The following is a 20,365-nucleotide window of genomic DNA, read 5'->3' as shown; positions in this document are numbered from 1 at the left end:
GAATAAACCAAACAAACCCCTAAGGCAAATATTTCATTTCTGAATGTTAATGGTCTGGTACTCATGAGAACAAGCTATTTAAGATTTCTGTCTTCCCTTCACCATCAAGTACTTCTTCCGCCAACAGAACAAAGGTTTAGATTGGTACTGGCCAACTGAAAGAGCTTGTGTGAGGCATGTTTTATCTAACTTGCAACTGATTGTCACATTTCCATAATTTATTGTTCCTCCCATGATTCTTTACTATATTTGCCCTGTGTGCAAATTTCACTTCAAAAGTTAAAGTCTTGCTGGATTTTACATCCTCATTCATGTCCAGAAACAACATCAATTTGGCAAGCTGCAACACATATTGCAATGAAAATTTTGGAAGCCACTGCTGTGATCAGTCAAAATACACTTGAATTTATAATATGAATAATTACATTGAAGTCAATAGAATTACCATGGGTCATGCCAGAGTATGTTGTGCTTGCTGCATACTCCTGTAAAGCAGTATAATCTTCAAAATCTGCTCTACAGATTCTCCTTGGGGGGCAGAAGGAGTTGTGAAGATGTAAGCAGCACATTCTACCCTCACAGTAGAAATTCATTAACAAGCCTTCATCATACGTGAACAGCAACAACGAGGATACCAACCTCTGAAAATATTGCTTTTGTCCAGGGGAAGTAAAATGTGTCATAAAAAAAAATTCGAAAGTGTCTTTTGTATACGTGTTCTTAAACCAAGTAAATAGTCTTGGATGTTCACCTTAGCTCTTCAAAAGGTCCTGTAAATTTTAATATTTAATTTTAATATTTAGTTCTGTCTAACTGCCTTTTACTTGGGAAATAGAAGGAGGAAAGAAACAGCAGGACTTCCCTTGTATTTTAAGCTTGATAGTTGTACTCTCAGGTGCCTCAAATATTACATACCACAGTAGCATGTTTCTATCATTATTTTCATCTGTAAGAAAACAGAATGTGAAAAGCAAAGGCATTTAAAATGATCTAAAATGTTTCCAGACAGGAAAGGTTAAAGGAGACTCTCAGTCTGTGAACACCTCTTTTCAAAGACTATTTCCCTGAGAAGAAGCTGTGATGAGGGGGGGTCCAGATCAGGATGTAACAGAAATGCCTTTTGGAAAGCATGTAGGATGAGAGAGGAGTAAGGTTAGATTATCGCTGTGTTTTAAGAGACAAAAAGTAGCTATTTAGCAATTTTGAATATAGGTTGTTGTACCTCTCCCCTGAGTTGGTCATTAGGAAACATAACAAGCCTGTTGGGTCCTTTTAATTTAAAGCCACTGCAGACACTGCGGAGAGGCTTTAGCTCTGGGGAGCTGGAATGAAGCACACTCTAATGAAGGTTCACTACTGGGCGTAGTTCGAGCCCATTGCTGTGACTGCACTGACCCCTAGTGACTGCAGAGCTAATTAAACAATTTACACACAATTTCTTTTTTAAATAAACATATATATTTACATAAAGGATTGCTATACAAGGGAGCTTTTATGAGAAAATGTCTTCATTAGGAGGAAATCGTCAAAATCCTTCTTTTTAAAGCAAGCTTTACAATTCCGATGAAGTTTCATTCAGCTTTTATTTTACAACAATTAATTAATTTTTTTCTTATTTGGGTGTTGACTTGAGACAGACTTTGCCACCTTAATTAATAAACAGCTTATTTGAAATATCAATGCTGCCAAGATGCTGGGAGTCAGTGGTTTTAATTTAGCCGTATAAGTTTGTTCAGGAACACAGGGTTGCAGGCTGGAAGCTTTGCATACTTTTAATAAAATACAGGTGGTAACACTGTTAATCTGTTTACTGTCTAATATGAGATTGTAATGGGTTTGCGTGGCAAGGATTTGGTAGTGGGGGGGGGGGGGGGAGGGAAGTGGGTTATAGGGGTGGCTTCTGTGAGAAGCTGCTAGAAGTTTCCCCTATGTCCAATACAGCCAATGCCAGCCAGCTCCAAGACGGACCCACCGCTGGCCAAGGCTGAGCCAATCAGCGACGGTGGTAGTGCCTCTGGGATAACGTGTTTAAGAAAGGGAAAAGGTTACTGCCCAGCAGCAATTGCAGCGAGGGAGAGGAGTGAGAATATGTGAGAGAAACATTTCTGCAGACACCAAGGTCAGTGAAGAAGGAGGGGGAGGAGATGCTCCAGGCACTAGAGCAGCGATTCCTCTGCGGCCTGTGGTGAAGACCATGGTGAAGCAGGCCATCCCCCTGCAGCCCGTGGGTGGTGGAGCAGATGACTGCCTACACCCTGTGGAGGACCCCACGCCGGAGTAGGTGGATACCTGAAGGAAGCTGTGACCCTGTGAGAAGCCTCCATCAGAGTAGGCTCCTGGTGGGACCTGTGGCCCGTGGAGAGAGAGAGGCCCACGCTGGAGCAGGTCTGCTGCTAGTAACCCCATGGGGGGGGCACGCTGGAGCAGTCAGTTCCTCAAGGACTGCACCCCATGGAGGAGACGCACGCTGGAGAACTGTAGCCCATAGGAAGGACTCACGCTGTAGAAGTCATGGAGGACTGTCTCCCGTTAGAGGGACCCCACATTGGAGCAGGTGAAGTGTGTGAGGAGTCCCCCCCCTGAGGAGGAAGGAGCGACAGGAACAACAGTGTGATAGACTGAACACAACCCCCATTCCCTGTGCCTCTGCATCACTCGGGGAGGAGGGAGGGAAATTTGGAAAAAAGTTAGGCCTGTGAAAGAAGGGAGGGGTGGGGGGAAGGTGTTTTAAGATTTATTTTTATTTCTCACTACTCATCTCTGAGTTAATTGGTAATAAATTACATTTTCCCCAAGGTGAATCTGTTCTGCCCGTGATGGTGAATGTTGAGTGATCTCCCTGTCCTTATCTTGACCCCACAAGCCTGTTGTTATATTTTTTTCTCCCCTGTCCAGTTGAGGAGGGGGAGTGACAGAGCAGCTTTGGTGGGTGCCTGGCATTCAGCCAGGGTCAAAGCACCACAGATATACTACACTAGATGTTTGATATGTTTTTAGAAATACCATCTGGAAAAACATTAGCATATTTTAACATGTATAAGGTGAAAGTAACGAATCATTTCTTTCCCCTGAGCCTTTCAATTCAGCAGCAGATTATGTACACGCATACAGAATTGCAGGGCAAGTTCAATTCTCCTTCAGTAGCCCTCTGCCTCTGATCTTTGTCTCATTATCTCAGGACTTATTTTCAAGTACTATTAGTTTAAATCAGTGTGGGGGATCTGTCATGCAGCAAGGATGTGAAAAAACAGAAATGCAATCTTTAGGGCCTCACTGCATGAAATGCTGAGTATCCTGAATTTCCTTTGACTCCTCTTTGGTGCCCTAACGATAAAGACAACCAGACGGAAGGGGATTAGGTAATATAATAGAGGATGCATCTGTGATCTGGAAACACGCATTTTTATTATTTTAGTGGATCTTAGTGCCTTTAAAGCTGTGAAAGGGGAATCTCAAACAAGAATTTGATCACACAAAGCACTTATCACTTTTTGTACCTCTGATTTCATCCAAGAGTAGTTAACACTTCACAGAAACTGTTAATATCTCATTGAGCCATATATTTATTGTATAATGATGAGGTATTTCTTAGTATCTGTGACTTGCTGGGTTAAGCAACTGATGACTAAGAGAACAGTATTTGTAATTTCTCTACAGCTAGCTCCAGTGGAAAGGGAAGAGACAATGTACTGAGGCTGTGGTTCCACAGCAATCCAGGATCAGACAAGCATCACCCTCATCCTTCTCCTCCTGCATTTCTTTGTCCTTCCCTTGAGCTGGGCCTGACACTTAGCCAGATGCTCTGCTGGGAGTATTGGCATGTTAAGATGTTAGGAAATTATCTTCTTTTGGCTGTGGCTTGTCGGGTTGGCTTTTCAGGGTGGGGAGGTGGGTTGAATTGCACCAGGAGGTGCTAGTTCTTTATGATCCCAGTCATAAAGGCACACAGATTCTATAAAGCATCTCTTCAGATGCTGGATTTTTGAGATCACACTAAAAAGAAAAGGAAGATAGTATAGATAATCGCACAACCCTCCAGATGCTTTGAACCCCAAGTTGTGCAGCACCAAATGAACCTCCAACCACGGCCCAGCACACCCTGCAGATCCCGTCCACAGAAAAGTTACCCCATTTTGGTCATTTGAACTCTCACAGGATTTTCCCAAAGCAGCCAACTCAATTCCTCATTTCTACTGTTAAACAAAAAGGATGTTCCCCTGAGAACTTCTTGCTGCACTGTCAGATACAGGCAAGGCCAGGCAGGAGGCTCTATATAACTGGACACAATACCCCTCTGAATTAAGATTTTAAATTGCCTCAGGCAGACAACATATAAAATGTTGCCACAAGGCATCACGTGCTACCATTTGAAACTCCACTTTCTAATTAGAGGGGGGAAAACATTTTCAGTACACTTAGTCCTCGATTTTAAAAACATGTATCTTGTCTGGTTTTTTTTTTACATTTCCTAACTCTCAGTTACACCAGATACTCTAGATTTTTCTACTGTTCCCTCACTTAAGGAAAGTGATGCTCAGCTGCATACATGTTTGTAATCACTACAGGGTTTTTTAAGTTTAAATCATTAAAAATTAAATTTCAAAATAGGAAAATAAATTACAGCATTACCACCCAAGGTTTATGCAAGATATTCTAAATAAAGCAGGATAGAGAAATGTATGATTATACTTCTCATAGAATGACAACATTTCAGCTAGAAGGCACCCTGGAAGATAACTGATCCAACCTCATATTCTAAACAGTCACAATGAAGAAAAGGTCCCAAGGAAGCAAAATGCTTTTATATTCACAGTTACAGGTGCCACCGAGATAATTAGTGGATCCCAGTGCTACACAAAGAAGTTTGAAAGGCTCTCCCCCAAAACTGATTATGTTGTAAGAATAACAAAAGGTCAAGCAAAGGCAAACACACAAAAACATCTGAGGCAAAGATATAAATCACATAAACGTAACAATTTAGTATGAGGTTTGTTTCTTCAGAAAGCAATATTAAAGTATCCTTCTTATCAGTCTCCCTCTCAATCTTTACCCAATCTTTTTTAGATTTTAAAATGTGTGTAAAGAAATAATTCAGTTAATTCTAAAAGTTTTGGTGTGAAGTTCATTTAGTTCATAACACAGTTCTGCTGCCCTGATAAAATGTCAGCATCTCAAGATCAAACTCAGACTGAGCCTCCAAACACCTGGCAAACAGCTAAACCACGTAAGAACCTGGCTTTCACACCAAAACAGCTACTTTCTAGAATGCATTACTATCACTGTTTCAATTAAAAGTCCTCTGAAACTGCTAAGTGAAACTAATAGTATCCATTCATATTAGGAATTATGCCTTAAAATACAGTCTGCAAAAATCATTTCAACTGTCAAATATTCATAACAGATCAAACAATGAATATATCGAAGACTTTTATATGTGACCATACAGAGCATACTTTTTAATTTTTTAATCCGTTATGAAATGTTACAGTGTACTTCCTGCATCTTGTTTTTGGAATTTGTAATTTTATCATCTTTGGATTTTCCAGTTGATCATCCTTATTTCAATTTAGATTTTTCTTGTAAATTGATGCACTCCCTTCATCTCTTTCTCCTTTCTACACATCGTTCTACTTTTCTGTTCCTTTCCATGTCTTCTTGGCTCTGCTGTCAAAATAATTATAGAGAACATTTTGTGCATAATTTATTAGAGTAAAACTATGTGCTCCTTCAGAAACATTCTGAGAAGTAAGTTTCAACACTTCCAGAAGCAACAGAAATAAAAATATTTCATCCCAATATAATTCACCCATGTTTCAAAATGTTCCATCCAAGTATTTTTCCTCTAAAACCTTCCCAAGCAGATGTTTGAGAACAATGTGGTACTTGCACAAAGAAACCAAATACACTAGCACAACCAGTGAGGGATTACAGAGGGTGGTTTTAGGTGCTCTGCACCAATGTGGTGCCTCAACAGTATTTTCATCTCGGAATTGAATCAAAATGGCCTCATGCTGAGTATGGAACTGCCCTGGGTAAACTCGTAGGAATACTGACAGCTGGGCCGTCTGCAGGGCTTTGAAACACAAAATCACAAAGTTGCACTTTCCTGAGCCACCCGCTTTGAACTAGTCTCCTCGAGCAGGCTCATACTCTCAAAACCTTATGAGACCACTTGGAGGAAGTGTTACTGACCATCTGCTATAAAATAAAGTAGCAGAAAAAGAATTCACCCACGAAAGGGGCAGTGATCAGCAGGGTTCAAACTTATCACTTTTCCCTTTCAGGGAAGCACTTTCATAGCAAGCTGGCAGGCTAAGCTTACAAGAACGAGGACGCTCTGCTAGTCCACATTTCGAACCATGCAGCTGCAGAGCGAAGTCCCTGTTACACCCATAGGGGACACAGGGAGATGGGAGATAAGAAGGAAATGCCACACTGACGCACAGACTGCAGACTATAAAGGTTTGGCCATTCATCCGAGGGACATGAGATAGAGGTTTTAATCTCTGCTTTCAAGACAGCTGTAAAATTTATTAACGGACCTTAGGGCACCTTGTCAATGTTTTACACCCCGAGTCCTTTTATGAATTTGGACCTCAGTTAATCATCGTTCAGCTATTGCAGAAGCTTCACGAGCAGAGAGGCAAATAGGTCACACCCATATACTCTCTGCTGTGCTTTGTCCAGTGTTACAAGCCAAAACTCACTTCTTGCAGCTCCTCACTTTAAAGGCAGGTATTTTGCTTTCGTATCAGTAATATTGTAAAAAACTAGAAATACACAGGCAAAATTACAACTCTGCAAACAAACAAAATGATTAACTGCTCTTTCAGACTACTCAGCATTGCTTAGAATCTTGTGGGTTTTGGTTGGGAAAGTTTTAAGAGCACTTTTACATTTTCTGGTGGGGAGAGGTATCTTACTTTTACTGAAAAGACTGAATAATAGAAATTTCTATCAAACAGTTACCTGAATGGTTGCTTTAAACTTAGAGAACGTGTTTGCATGTGGATTTCTTTTCCTCCAGGTTGGTGCATTATAAGATCCTGAATTATATTTGTCTGCAGAAGAAACATACACATTGTTTCTTAATTTCAGGTACAATTTCAGGAAAGACTCTCTCAGTCTGATGTGTGAATTAAATATTACATTAGCTGAAGTATCAATGAATGCATTGGGTGAATCATACATGACCTCTGAAATACAAGCTAATATTAAATACAGACTCTCTCATGGGTACTTTAAAGATCATTTGTAATCTTGCAGCATTTCCTTGAGGATCACAGGATCTTCCAAATGAGGTTATTCTGCCGTGGACACCCTTGACTTGAACAAAGTGAATGTTCCTGCCTTGAAAGTCTTCCCAAAGGCATCAGTTGCTTTTAGATTAAACTAATCCATAATCCAATCTCCTGTTTCATTCCTGCTTGTGAAAGCACTAGAGGCAAGGCAGCATTATGTTTTTGTGCTAGACAGTTGATTTTTCATCACAGTATGTTGCCTAAGGACTAACCACCTTCTGTAAAATTTGGTTAAAAATTAATATTATTAATATTTTTATTTTCTATTAATTCCGTCTTAATTCCACTAACTCAAATTATTAATTCCACAATAATCCAAAATTTTTCATTTTGTACCCAACACGGTAAGTATTACCACAGTTTTCCATTTGAGTCCAAAATCTTCTGTTTGTGTCAAGCTGATTTGTTTGTTTGGAGCATTTCCCACCATATGGCTGAGGTACTGCTGAAAAGAAAGTTAGCAAAAACACTAACGGTTGTTCTTATGACAAAAATACTGATCACATTTATTTTGAAATGCTCTATGCTTTTTTAACCTGGAAGTTTGATAAAATGTATTTTTCACATTAAGAGCGTTCTCTCTGTAATCTCTACACTAATCTGTCAACATTTAATCAAAACAAACATTAAAAGAAAAAACCCACAGCCGTTAGTCCCCGAGATGAAGCAGTGATGTCAGGATTCATTTCACTTAATTTTATTCATCTTAAAGCAGAGGTTACTCTGTTTGAAGGAGGTTCTTTTTATTGACAGGGAGGCACCGCAAGATCAAGATTCAACCCAGCTTAAGTGAGATGACTGAAACTGGCAAGATGAAATCATTTTCTTAATCAAATTTGTTGATGAAGTGACAGATGAAAAAACCGCGATTATCCAGAGAAACCATGGAAACGGAAAGTAAAAAGGCAAATAAAAGCAAAAAGATACCAAATTGTCTGAAGCTATATTAGAAATTAAAAATAAGGCGAAAGATGTAAAATTATGATTACAGCTGAAATAGATTGCCAAAAAGAGAGGTACAAGACTCAGAATTCCATCTGTAGCCTCATGTCAAATTTATGACAAAGTACCTACTCTCGAGGGAACGGTAGAGTATTTCAAAGATGGAAAAAAGATGAAGGAAAGTACCATCCTGCAGGAATGGCAGGAAGAATTAATTCAGTCCTCTGTCCAACATAAATAATGTGAAAAAATAATAAAATAAATCACAAAAATTTACACATTTAAATTGATAACAGACGTTTGAATAAGACCCAAGCCCTTTTTTATTCAAGATGCAAAATAATCCTAAATAATGAAAATAATCAGAAATCCATCATAGTCAAATGAGATGTTAAAGATGGATTATTACAAGGTTTATTTATTAAACATTGCAAAATAATAAATCACATAAAAGATGCTGTAAAAAGTAGAGATCGGTATATTTGTGCATATATCAGCATATCATTGCATTCATCCCTCTTTGTTGGCAGAGAAACAAATTCCTGCTATGAAGGTGGCCAAATTATTGTTCATGAATATTCTGTCTGACTAATTGTGAAGTTTTATACAGCTTTACTTTTCTGTCTGTGGATACTGCTGCAATCTACTTACAAAAATTATGCTGGATCAAATTTACTCTTGCTCATATTGAGGCATAAATAACTTAGTATTCGCCTGCCGGGACAAAATTGAAAGCAGCACGATGCAGACAGGTACATTTGAGGCATTTTAAGAATCCTGTGTAAGCAGGAACCCACCTGTAGATCCATTGATCTTCGGTTCTTGGGTGACGGTGACAGTGCAGTAGACTACATAGGCTGATCTTTGAGGTTCTGAAGAACTGAAGTAAGTCTTTCTTCCAGTTTCTTTCACATAAGGAGGAGCAGTTTTGTCATTCTTACTTTGACCCCTTTGTTGATAACTTGTTTTTACTTTGGGGTCTGAAGTGTGAATTCCTAAAAGTGAAAAAACAGACAAACAATAATGCTGTGCTATTACTCAAAATTTGACATATTGCAGGAGACTGGAGGCTGGAAGACAAGATTAAGAAAACATTCTTTGTGGATATTCTAATCCCAATATGGATTATCCATATTTGGCACTAAGAACAGAAATTAACTAGGTAGTGCTAAATCATCTAACAGTTTAGTAAATAAAAACGAATAAGCCAACTGTTTTCTCAAAATACCTTTGCCTGTCACTCTATTGGGTGAATGTCTTTGTTCCTCAGAAATCCGTTTCTTCTTCTTTACTTCTTTATAGTGATGGTCCTTTACCAGCTCAATGTGGTTTGTTTCTAAGGGATTAAAATAACACATATTTACTTTTTTAAAAAGCATGCAAAATTTTCTCATCCAAAAAAGCTATGGTGTTTTGAAAACCTAATCTCCCAGTTCATACACAGGTCTTCTTGGGTGGAACACGGTTTTAAATGTTAACTATTCTAAAAGTATCATTCCTCAAAAGGAAAGCAAAAGTGGCTATATATCCTCTAGCAGAGGTCACAAAATCTTGAAAGCAAACTCAAAAATTATCTGTAAACACAAAGACCAACACTACTTTGAACTTTTACAACTGCTTTGACCAGTGCTGTCTCAGAATGTGACTCATTAGGAATCAGAAAATCTTCATGAATACTGTATTTAGGGTTTACAGTTCAAAACTACAAACATTTGCTTTAATCCACATACACATTTGTAATAAGTGAGAATCAAATGTTGCATGCAATTTATATGTGTGTGTCACAGGGGAAAAAATCCTTTTACAAAGTCAAAATGTAACATATAAATGGGAACCCAACGCAGACTCCCAAGCATAAGGTGACAACTTCTGAGCTTGAACAGCATATCATTACAAGATAACTCAGTTAGCAACAAAACAGGAATCTTAATATGTTCCTGTCTACCTATGCTTATTTCTCATCCCTTGCTCACAAGGTATGCCCCACTTCTGTCTCAGTTGTATCAATTCAGCTATGTGTTGTCCTGCAACCTGAACAATTAAAATGATGTGGAATAAAAAACAACTTCAATTTATAAAAGGATTACTTTAATCCTCAGGCACTTCAGTGATACAGTTTACAGCATGGGCCCACACATAGTTTTAACAGCTGAACTGGCATTGCTGACGTGGTGACAAACAGCATTGCAGAAATACCACTGAATGGCTGAAGATTCAACCTTATTATACTAGCTTTACCTCCAATGTCAACATACATAATAACTAAAGGTATTATACTACAGACATGACTTTTTATAACTCCACAGAACCATTTATTTTCCAAAATTAAGCAGGAAAAAACCAATTGGAGTCAGCATAGAGGAAATTTTTTTCTAGTGTAATCCTAAAACAAGCAGAATCATAAACAGTGCTTTTGATTGTTACAATTAACAGTGAAGTGTGAGAAAGTCTCTAGAACATAAAAGAACAAAGAATAAATCAAATATAAAATGGGGAAGTTTAACGCACAAATATTCAGTTATTTATCACATGATGCTCAGCAATGAGAAGCCAAGGTTAAAGTCTATTACCTCCATTTTCAAATGACCTACGATCTGTTCTGGGAATACTCTCTGTTGGCACTTTATTTCCTGAATGCTCTCCTTCTTTTTTTGTATTATTAAATGTTGTAACAATTGTATTATCATCACCTGGAAAGGCAACAGAAAAAATGTTTTAGCTGCTTGTGTGTAAGCACAGTGAATGGCACTTCCTCCCACCTCTATGAGCTAGTGATTAGCTTACTGCAATTTCCTTTATCCTCTCGTTTTATATTCTTCTTCCTCTTTTGTTAGTTATTTGGATCCTGTCTAGTGTGACTGATGTGTAACTCTCACGCTCTCTAAGGAAATACCATAATACACAAGTTAAAGAAGAGTATGGCTCCAAAGTAAAGAACCAGCTACAAACTACCTGTTTGTTCTTTAGCTTCTCAGTTTCATGAATGATATTTATGAATCCTACCTGATCGAATACATGGTATTGCTAAGATGCGTGTCGTCATAGTACCTAAAACCTCGGAGAAAATTGAAGAAATGCTTTGGGGAGACATCTCTATCCTTTTTTCTGAATGTATCTAGTTATAAATATAGATACATATTACAAGCTATGTTCATATATTTGTTACTGATTTCCTTGTCTATAGTCTAAATATACCTAAACACTTGCCAGAAATAGCTTATCAAAACTATCAAACGTTTTAAACGTAGAAATTAGAAGAAAATAATTTTGCCCTGTTCTATTGAACAATTTCGGCTAGCAAAAAAGGTCAGTCAAAAAACATGACCTCATATGTCTGTATTATTCGAAATGGAGACAATTTTTCCATTCCCATTTCTTACTAGCATATAATACTACTACATAATACTACAGTATTATCCAAATTTTAATCCCTGAAATTTACACTACTGTGAAAATAAAAAATAATTTATATTTTTTATTAAAAGTAGCAGGTCATATTTCTGCCCAGCAATTTTTGATGACCGATCTACTGATTACTCTCGTGTCTTGTTATATTAAGACATAATTCACTCTCCTAAAATGGAATTATGCAATTACTTATTCAGTAAAAAAACTAATATAGATTTTTTTTTCACTCATGCCACTTACTCAAGAATGAAGGAGAATTGTAATAAGGAAGGTAAATATTTATTAATTTGTATTTCTTTGACCTTAATTATGTTGGCTAAAGCCCAACATTCAAAACCAAATGAAACTTTTTTGTTACTATCTTTTATAAGACACTTAAAGGAGGCATTTATTTAATCTAAATCTAGTTACAGAAAAGTTAGATGTATCACTGCATTTCATCATCTAGACATCCAAGACAGCCATCAGAGAGCACGGAGCACCTCTGGGACCTTTCTTTGGCACTATCTTATGATGCAATAAATAGCCCCATAATAGTGTCTGTCTCTCTCAATTTACAACAGAGGGCCTGGATGAGAAATTTAACCTATATTCCTAACCTTAGGATGGTTAAAACTAGACTACATAAATCTTGATCTTGACGAAAAATTATATGAAAGACCTATGTTGTATATCTCAGGGAAGTACAAATAGGGTTAATAGCCCGTTTCTACCTTTTCCATTTACAGTCATTACAGGTGGTCACCACACATATGACACACTATTTATATATATATATATATATGGGAAAAAATAATGAAGTATTTTTATGCTTTTTGTCATATGCTTTTATTGTCACTAAATCAAAAAAGTGAGGAGGAGAGGCAAACTACGTAATAGTTTCTCCCTGTAACAGTAATTTTAAAAGTGGTAAACATTGTCCAAGATGTCCAAGAAGATGCAAAGTTCTTGCCTTTCTGCAAGTCTTGCTTGGTAGCTTCCAAAGGTAATAGCTTATTTTCAACAGGAGAAGACAGCCTCTTTGATTGGTGTTCGTGAGGGTACTCAATCTTGTAATGCTCTCCTAAACATACCCCAAGAGGGAAAAAAACACCGAAGTTTACTATATTTGCAGCATTACTGTTTAGGAAAGAGCGACTTATTTCATATTTACCAGATTTATAGCATATTTCCTTTATTGCTTGTTCCTCTTCAATATCTGCTTCAGTCTTAGGCACCCAAGAAACATCTGTAGGAAATATTTTAAAAAGATTACTAGATAGCTATACAAAGACCTTCAACAATTCATAATAATCAAATCCCATAATAAATTTCACTTCAGTCACCAATTTTTATTTTCTTCTTTTTTTTTCTTGACTGCAACCTCTGCTTCTGGACAAAAAAGTTATTCCTTAATATTAGGTATTTCCACGTGCAATGGAATTGCAGTTACAACATATACCATGAAGCTAATGTTTGTTGATTAAAAATGATTCAAAAACATCTTCAGTAGTCATTTTCAAAATGATCCTTCTTTAACACCCAAAAGGTAATCTTCTGATTAAACGTGTCACCAGAGAGTGCTTGCACAAAAACCTCTGGCCAATGTTACTGTAATGTCTGCCAGCAGAGATGGTGAAGTGAGTGCTTCTCACCTGTCTCAGTAAGATTAGCAAAGCCTTACTTTTTATATTATTTCAGTTAATGAAGCTTACTCAGACCGAGTCAGGAAGCATGAACAGGCCGCCCTGCAAGCCAACCTGAAGGGCAGGGGAAGGTGAAAAGCAGCTTGGGGCTGCCTGAGAACTAGCACAGTAATTTGCAGGGTGCACAGATGGAAGTGGTCGTTCTCTCCCTGTCTCTCTCCAGGAATGTGCAATTCATTCCTTCCCTACGAATCTCTCATCTCTAAGTGAGATAGTCAACAGTTTAACTACATTAAAAAAATTAAAAATGAATGAATAAATAAATTATTAAATATATATGTACACGTACACATTCAGTTAAACTAGTGAAGAGTTTTGCACGGATTCTTTTCACTAGATTTAAGACGAACTTTCTGTAATAAAATGAGACTGCCTACAGAGTTTAGGAAATCAGTTGAACAAACTATTTAAGTTGAAGTCATACAACTATCTTTTGTAAATAAACCTGTGACTTCACCTTCAGTGATGAGTGTGTACAGCCCCTGTTCAAAAGTTTGTTTCCCAGAAAAGAAGCATCTCCTAAACTTGAATTTTGAGAAATTGTGAACAGTATTTGATGGCTATCTGAACTGTGGATCACATCCTCTGAATTGTGGATTGCATTTCAAATTTTATTTAATGAAAAAGAGGTATGTGAATCATATCACTATTGAAATAGGCAGCTAGGATTTCACAGGATTTAGAAAATGTTGCCTCATTCACATCTGGTGACTACCAGTTCCAATATTTTGAAGATTAGCTGGAAACTATTTAAAAACTTGTCAACAACTCTTTTCTAAGAATGTAATAGTTATAATAAATCAGTTGTGCAGTACACTCCCATTCTACTTCCTTGTAAAAGAAAGAAAAAAACCTGTTTACAGTTCTCATCCTCTTCATCGTCTTCTTCGCCATCATCTCCATCCTCTTCGTCACTGAGTTTTATAATCAGTGGAGGGTGAATTGGTAGTAAAATATTCTCTTGACTTCTGAGTGATGCTAAGCACAAGATTATACATTTTTATCTTGCAGAGAGTTTATTCTAATCAAAATTTTCTGAATCACAGCTCTCTTTACTAAGTACAAAATACAGAATTTGAAAGGGAATATGAAGTTCATGAAAATAATTTACACTTAATTAAAGAACATCAGAAAATATATTATTTTCCTTAGAAATTTGTATCTACTCATAATAGTTGCAGCAAAAATTTTCCAGTACTGAGGTAGCATTTTCTGAGCACCAGGAAATGCAACTGACTGAAAATAAAAATGATTTAAAATGGTGAGTCTATTTATATTGTTCAAGCTGCCCAATTTGCAGCTATAGATACAATTGGGGCTCTGTGCAGTATATTAAAAATATCAAAGTTGGATATTTTTTCCAGTTTTAAGGAAATAAGATGAAGCATAGGCATTTTCCATTCTTGTTATTCTTGTGCATCTCTTGCTTGCCTATAAGCAGCTTATGTATCATATTAAATGCATTTTAATAACACAGCAAATCAGATTTGTTGTATCTCATACAGGGGAAAGTAAGATACAACACTTGATAGAGCCTTTTTCACTGTCCGGAATAGAGTATTATTAGCTCCAGTTAGCGTAAGCCAAATCAAACTTATATTAGCTTAAAAATATTTCTAAGTATTAAAATGAATAAATGCAGTTTTAATGTTTGCAATGCTACTGTGCAGCACATGGACTTTGGATTTCTACATATTGCAGTAAAAAGGAAAAGGGCTGGGTCCATTTTCTTGTTCTGATTGTTTTACGTTGCTCTTATACAGGATACCCTTGTCCATAGTGCCTCTTGAGCACAGTTTCTGACTTAACACCACACCCAAAAGCGTGCCTACATGGTGTTCACAACAGTATGAGCTGCCAGGGGCTGATGCTGTGGATGTGGGAACTGTACCAAAAAATGTATGGGCACTCACAGAAACAGCACTGAAGCTCTTGCCTTAGTCCTACATGGTCAGTTAGGCTCATCATGCCCAGATATGACAGGCTACCTTTTCCTGAGGAATTTCAGGAACACAAGGTGTTTGCTTCTGACTAGGAGTCTTTCTGGACTTCTCTTATGACACCTGTCTACAGCTCTGGAGGTAAGGCCCATGAACAACTATATTTTAGTCCACTTTCCCATGCATCTATAAGAAATCCTGCTGACTTGCTCTCACTCCTGCTTCCTTCCAATTTCTGACATCTGTCTTGATTCCTTGCCCTGGACTCTTACGCTGTTCCAGGTGCCAGCTGTCTACCAGGACTCCTGGTAGACAAGAGCTCCCCTTAGAAATGACTGAGGAAAAAATCCACCTTGTAATGGTGGTTTTTTCCCATAAATAATCTGATTTTCAGATATTGTACTTCTTTATATACTAATACTGTACTTCCATAGCCTGCACCCAATGTTCAAGCCCGAAAAATTTATTCGAAACAATGAACTGGAAATATATCTGCACACAGAGCACTGTAACCTGATGTTATCTATACAAGGAGTGTCTCATCCATATAAGATGTTGGGCTCTATCCACAGATACAGCTACTAGTGGCTCTAACAACCTCCTCCCCCCCCCCCCGCGACACACACTATTTTTCATTTGTCTTAAATGATTATCTGCCCACTAACCTTTTTCACTACTAGAGAGATTTAATCTAGTAAATATTCGAGTAAAATGACATTTTTACTCTACGGATCTCAGCAACCTAAATTGTCATTTGTGACTTCATCTTTCATGTCACTGGTAGTTACAAAGATTTGTAAAATGACAGCTAAAAATATTAATGTGGCAACCCTACTCAAATGCCAGTACAATTCCCTCCTTTGCCTTCAACTTGCTGGGGTAGCAGATCATACCTGATTGATTTGCCATGGTACATTTCTTGACCTTAATACGTATTACATAAGCACTGGAAGTAAGCACTGGAAGGACATCTTCATGTATTTAATTACTCTAATGAACAAATTGTTGAGAAAATACTTGTACTCACTGTTACTAGGTGGCAAAAAAAGTCCATTTATATTACGAGGTTTGCTGTGATGGAAGGCACAGCTGATCCTCACACAACCTAAGGGTTGTGTTTCCCAGAAACAGGAGACGTTGCTGTACTTTTGCTGCAGAAGAAAACAGTTTTCAGATATTGTGACAATAAAAATGGACTAAATGCATTAGTACACAGTGTACTGCATATGACTAAGATTTTGTGGGATGATGTTCTGATATTTTAGAAAATTTAAAGTTATCTCAAGCTTCAGATAGCTCTAACGGTATCTTGAGTTAGGTCAAAGGAGCTTTTATGATGTAAAACTCTTCCTAGATAAGAATGGAAGGAAAGGAGTCTACTTACTGTATTGCAGGCTTTTCATGAGATGCTGGGAAGAAAAAAAATCTGTTAGTCACTTAGCTGACATGTGGCTGAGTTTCCTTTTCTGCACAATGGGATAATCAGGTCGATCTCAAAATCAGCTGTACAAGTACAAAGTTTACACTAGTACTCTCTTACTATTAAAGGACATTGGTCTATGGGAAAATAAGGAGTAAGAAACAAAACCCAGAAAGATTCCTAACTGAAACTGAAAAACTTTTAATCCTTTTACAGACTTGTCAGACTTGGATTTCAAAATAAGGAAAAAAATCTTTTGTTACAATTCCCACCGGAAACATCAGCTCAGCTAGAAGAAAGTCACTTTTGTTTTCAGACTAAAATATGTGCTTGAAGGGACTTGCTCCTTTCTACCTTTATTTCCATATCTCTAAATCTGCAAAACAGATGTGAACATCTCCCCTGGCTCCATAATGAGCGTACAGTATCGCAGCCAAGAGGTTTATGCAAAGTGACAGAATCCGCAGCTGGAACCCTCATCAGGAAAATGACTTTGTGGGTAAGTCACGCTGGATTGCCATACCCTAGTGGTAGCCTTAAATGTGAATGTCCTCTTTTAAAACTTTTTGGTTTTAATTAATGGGGGAGATGTTACATCAGCCCATGTATAACAGTATTATGGTGACAAATATAAACCCAGGTTTAAATCCTGGATATGACCTACATCCCAGCTGAGAGCTGTAAATGCCAGGTTGCTGATTATTTCTTAATGAGTTTCTGTGTGGTTTATTATAGGAAAACAAAGTCACACTTGAAAATATTTGAATATTTGAAGGCAAGTTTCACCCAGTTCCAGACATGAACAGCTGGGTCTAGGAACAGCTTCTCCAAAACACACCACTTTTGGACTGTAACCAGTACAACTGGGCCATCTCTTGAGCCAAAGCCTGTCTCCCCCCAGGCACTAACACCTCAGTCCCCAGGGATGAAACGGATACAATAACAAGAAGCGCTACACACACCCCTGGATTTTTACCAGCTACATATAAATACTTCTTTGGAGGACAAACCCATTTTGAAGGTCTTTGTTTTAAATAACTGATTTTGCAGAAATTCAGGTAGTTGCTATAAGCAGAAATTATAAACGTGGCCTATTTATTCAGAATCAATATAATGTTCATTCAACAAGAACGTGATAAGTGATCTTTATGCACGATTTTTAACTTATGTGTTCCTTGAGTGTCTGAGCCCAGTTCACAGGATAAATTGTCCATAGTTTAGATGATCATTAGCTCTTCTCACAACTTCCGAAAATCAGTTATTTGATCTGCAGATGTGGCCATGACCCAGACAGAATGACATATTGGCTTCTAATTTTACATAATAAACCTCCCTTTCAGCATAGATATATCAAGAAAATCAAGGATACACACCACTGTAAAGTCTACAGTATTTACCTGTGCGTAGGGGGAGCAAAAATAGAAATCGTGGTCATTCCCAGCTGCAGCCATTTTTACTTCTTGTGCTTCTCCTCTATCAATACTGGCAGAACATAGATGAAAACGTTAAAGCTATCAACAGTAAGGCAAATAGTAATCTTATCCTGAAAGCAGTAGTTTTCTTTCAAAAACTGGATCTACAGAACCTTAGGTCTGCTTCTTTTTTGAAACAAAACTCCAACTGATAGTAAAATACACTTCAACGACGGAGCTGGTACCTTCTCCAGGCTTGTTGAACTGACGATGGCAGTTGATAGCCAGTATAGAACGTTACCTTTCAACGGTTGCTAACTGCTCCTCCAGCTCGTGACGTTGGCTTGATGGTGCTATGTGACCAGTCCAGCTCGAACACCTTCCTTTATCTCCATGCTCCATTGCAAAGTACTTAAAATCGGACTGTTTCAGAGAGTCTCCTATTCCAGTGTTTCTTTAACATAAAATAGAACGAACCCATTTGGCGGGGCTTAAATACTACCCAATTTCTTGCCGCAGGAACTCTGGTCTTAGAAACAAATCTTTGATACCACAGAGACAAATTAGACTAAAACATAACAGGAAGTGCAGAAATGAAAAGGAGCCACGACCTCAAAAGAGAAGGATGCCATTGCTTAAAGCGTAGTAAGGATACAGATGAAGCCAAAGAGAAGGGAGGTAGATACAAGGCAGAATTCAAGAAAGAGGACTAGTGGTTCATAGCACCACCAGAAGTGCATGTGACTAGTGGTTCCCTGGTAAAAAAAAAAAAAAAACAGACCAAAACCCACCACCACTGCACTGGATGGACTAATCACCAGAGCACACCATTGGTCTGCCAGTGGGAAGGGTGACAGACGTGTAAATGAAAAGCAAGTGTCAGTGACTCCATGGGCACAAATGGTACAAGGCTGGCTCTGCAGAGGTTACACCCAAGATGGGGAAGAAGTATGAAGCCATTGAAACAACTGGAAGTCTTCCAGTCTCTGTAGGAGCCTATCAATTTGTTTGTAACTCGAGTATCAGCAGATGGCCCGAAGACTAACTACAAAGGAAAATACCACACGCCGGACCACCAGGACTTTGACACTGGAATAAATCGATTTCTACAGGAATGCCCACACCTAAGTACAGAATGAAACTGCTCACTAGGATCAAGGTGGGAAGTACTGGCGAGACCTGCGAAACAATTTGAAAAGGCTTCCACAGTTCCGTAAGCCCTACAACTGATGGAGGCACATAGGGGAAGGAAAACTCAGAAAAGCGGGTGAGGGCCATGGATAATGAACTGTCAGAGGGCAGCAGCAGCCACGGGAAGAAAGTGTTAACACTGCCAAAAACTATCCAAATAGGGGCTCTTTGTGGCTATATAGCTGTGCCTAAACGAGGCACAGAAGAAGGTACGATCAGGAAGAATTAATTCTGTATTGGGTTTGCATGGCAAGGTTTTGGCAGTGGGGGGGTGGGGGGCTACAGGAATGGCTTCTGTGAGAAACTGCTAGAAGCTGCCCATGTCCAACAGTGCCAATGCCAGACAGCTCTAAGATGGACCCGATGCTGGCCAAGGCTGAGCCCATCACTGACAGTGGTAGGGTCTCTGTGATAACATATTTAAGAAGGGGAAAAAAATGCCGGGCAACAGCAGCTGTGGAGAGAAGTGTGAATATGTGAGAGAAACACTCCTGCAGACACCAAGGTCAGTGAAGAGGGAAGAGGGAGGAAGTGCTCCAGGCACCGAAGCTGAGATTCCCCTGCAGCTTGTGGTGAAGACCATGGTGAGGCAGGCTGTTCTGCAGCCCATGGAGGTCCACGGCAGAGCAGAAATCCACTTACAGCCCATGGAGGACCCCACGCCAGAGCAGGTGGCTGCCCGAAGGAGGCTGTGACCTCGTGGAGAGCCTGCACAGGAGCAGCCTTCTGCAGGACCTATGGACCCATGGAGAGAGGAGCCCATGCTGGAGCAGGTTTGCTGGCAGGACTTGTGATCCTGCAGGGGACCCAGACTTTGAGCAGTCTGTTCCTGAAGGACTGCACTCCATGGAAGGGACCCACGCTGGAGCAGCTTGTGAAGAACTGCAGCTCAGGGGACAGACTTACGCTGGAGAAATTCAGAGGGGACTGTCTCCTGTGGGTGGGTCTCCACATTGGAGCTGGGGGAGAGTGAGGAGGAAGGAGCAGCGGGCACAATGTGTGATGAACTGACTGAAACCCCATTCCCTGTCCCCCTGCACCACTCAGGGGGAGGAGACAAGAGGAA

The 20,365-nt window shown here is 38.8% G+C and overlaps 1 protein-coding gene across 1 annotated transcript; it reads right to left on the bottom strand.

The window, feature by feature from the left end:
• Positions 1 to 5,598: 5,598 nt before the first annotated feature.
• ZC3H11D (zinc finger CCCH-type containing 11D) lies at positions 5,599 to 18,510 on the bottom strand. The gene is made up of 12 exons (XM_086461893.1): positions 18,410 to 18,510; positions 18,094 to 18,178; positions 16,304 to 16,472; positions 14,198 to 14,314; positions 12,805 to 12,879; positions 12,604 to 12,714; positions 10,814 to 10,933; positions 9,472 to 9,579; positions 9,041 to 9,238; positions 7,657 to 7,746; positions 6,970 to 7,061; positions 5,599 to 5,664 (listed from the first exon to the last, which is right to left on the bottom strand). The coding sequence occupies exons 1-12, from the start codon at positions 18,508 to 18,510 to the stop codon at positions 5,599 to 5,601; spliced, it is 1,332 nt and encodes a 443-aa protein (XP_086318019.1).
• Positions 18,511 to 20,365: the final 1,855 nt, after the last annotated feature.

This window comes from Leptosomus discolor, chromosome 1, assembly GCF_034619465.1.
Source record: "Leptosomus discolor isolate bLepDis1 chromosome 1, bLepDis1.hap2, whole genome shotgun sequence".
Lineage (NCBI taxonomy): Eukaryota > Metazoa > Chordata > Aves > Leptosomiformes > Leptosomidae > Leptosomus > Leptosomus discolor.
Note: the sequence above shows the minus strand (reverse complement) of the source record. Positions and strands in the feature narration are given on the sequence as shown.

Bases quoted from the DNA above. Each gene is read 5' to 3' on its own strand.
- ZC3H11D (XM_086461893.1), bottom strand. From the start codon at position 18,510: ATGGAGCATGGAGATAAAGGAAGGTGTTCGAGCTGGACTGGTCACATA. The intron at 9,239-9,471 runs GTATTTTGAGAA...TTTCACTTTTAG, and splicing joins CAATAGAGTGACAGGCAAAG to GAATTCACACTTCAGACCCC. The intron at 7,747-9,040 runs GTGGGTTCCTGC...CTTTCTTTTCAG, and splicing joins GAAGATCAATGGATCTACAG to CAGTACCTCAGCCATATGGT.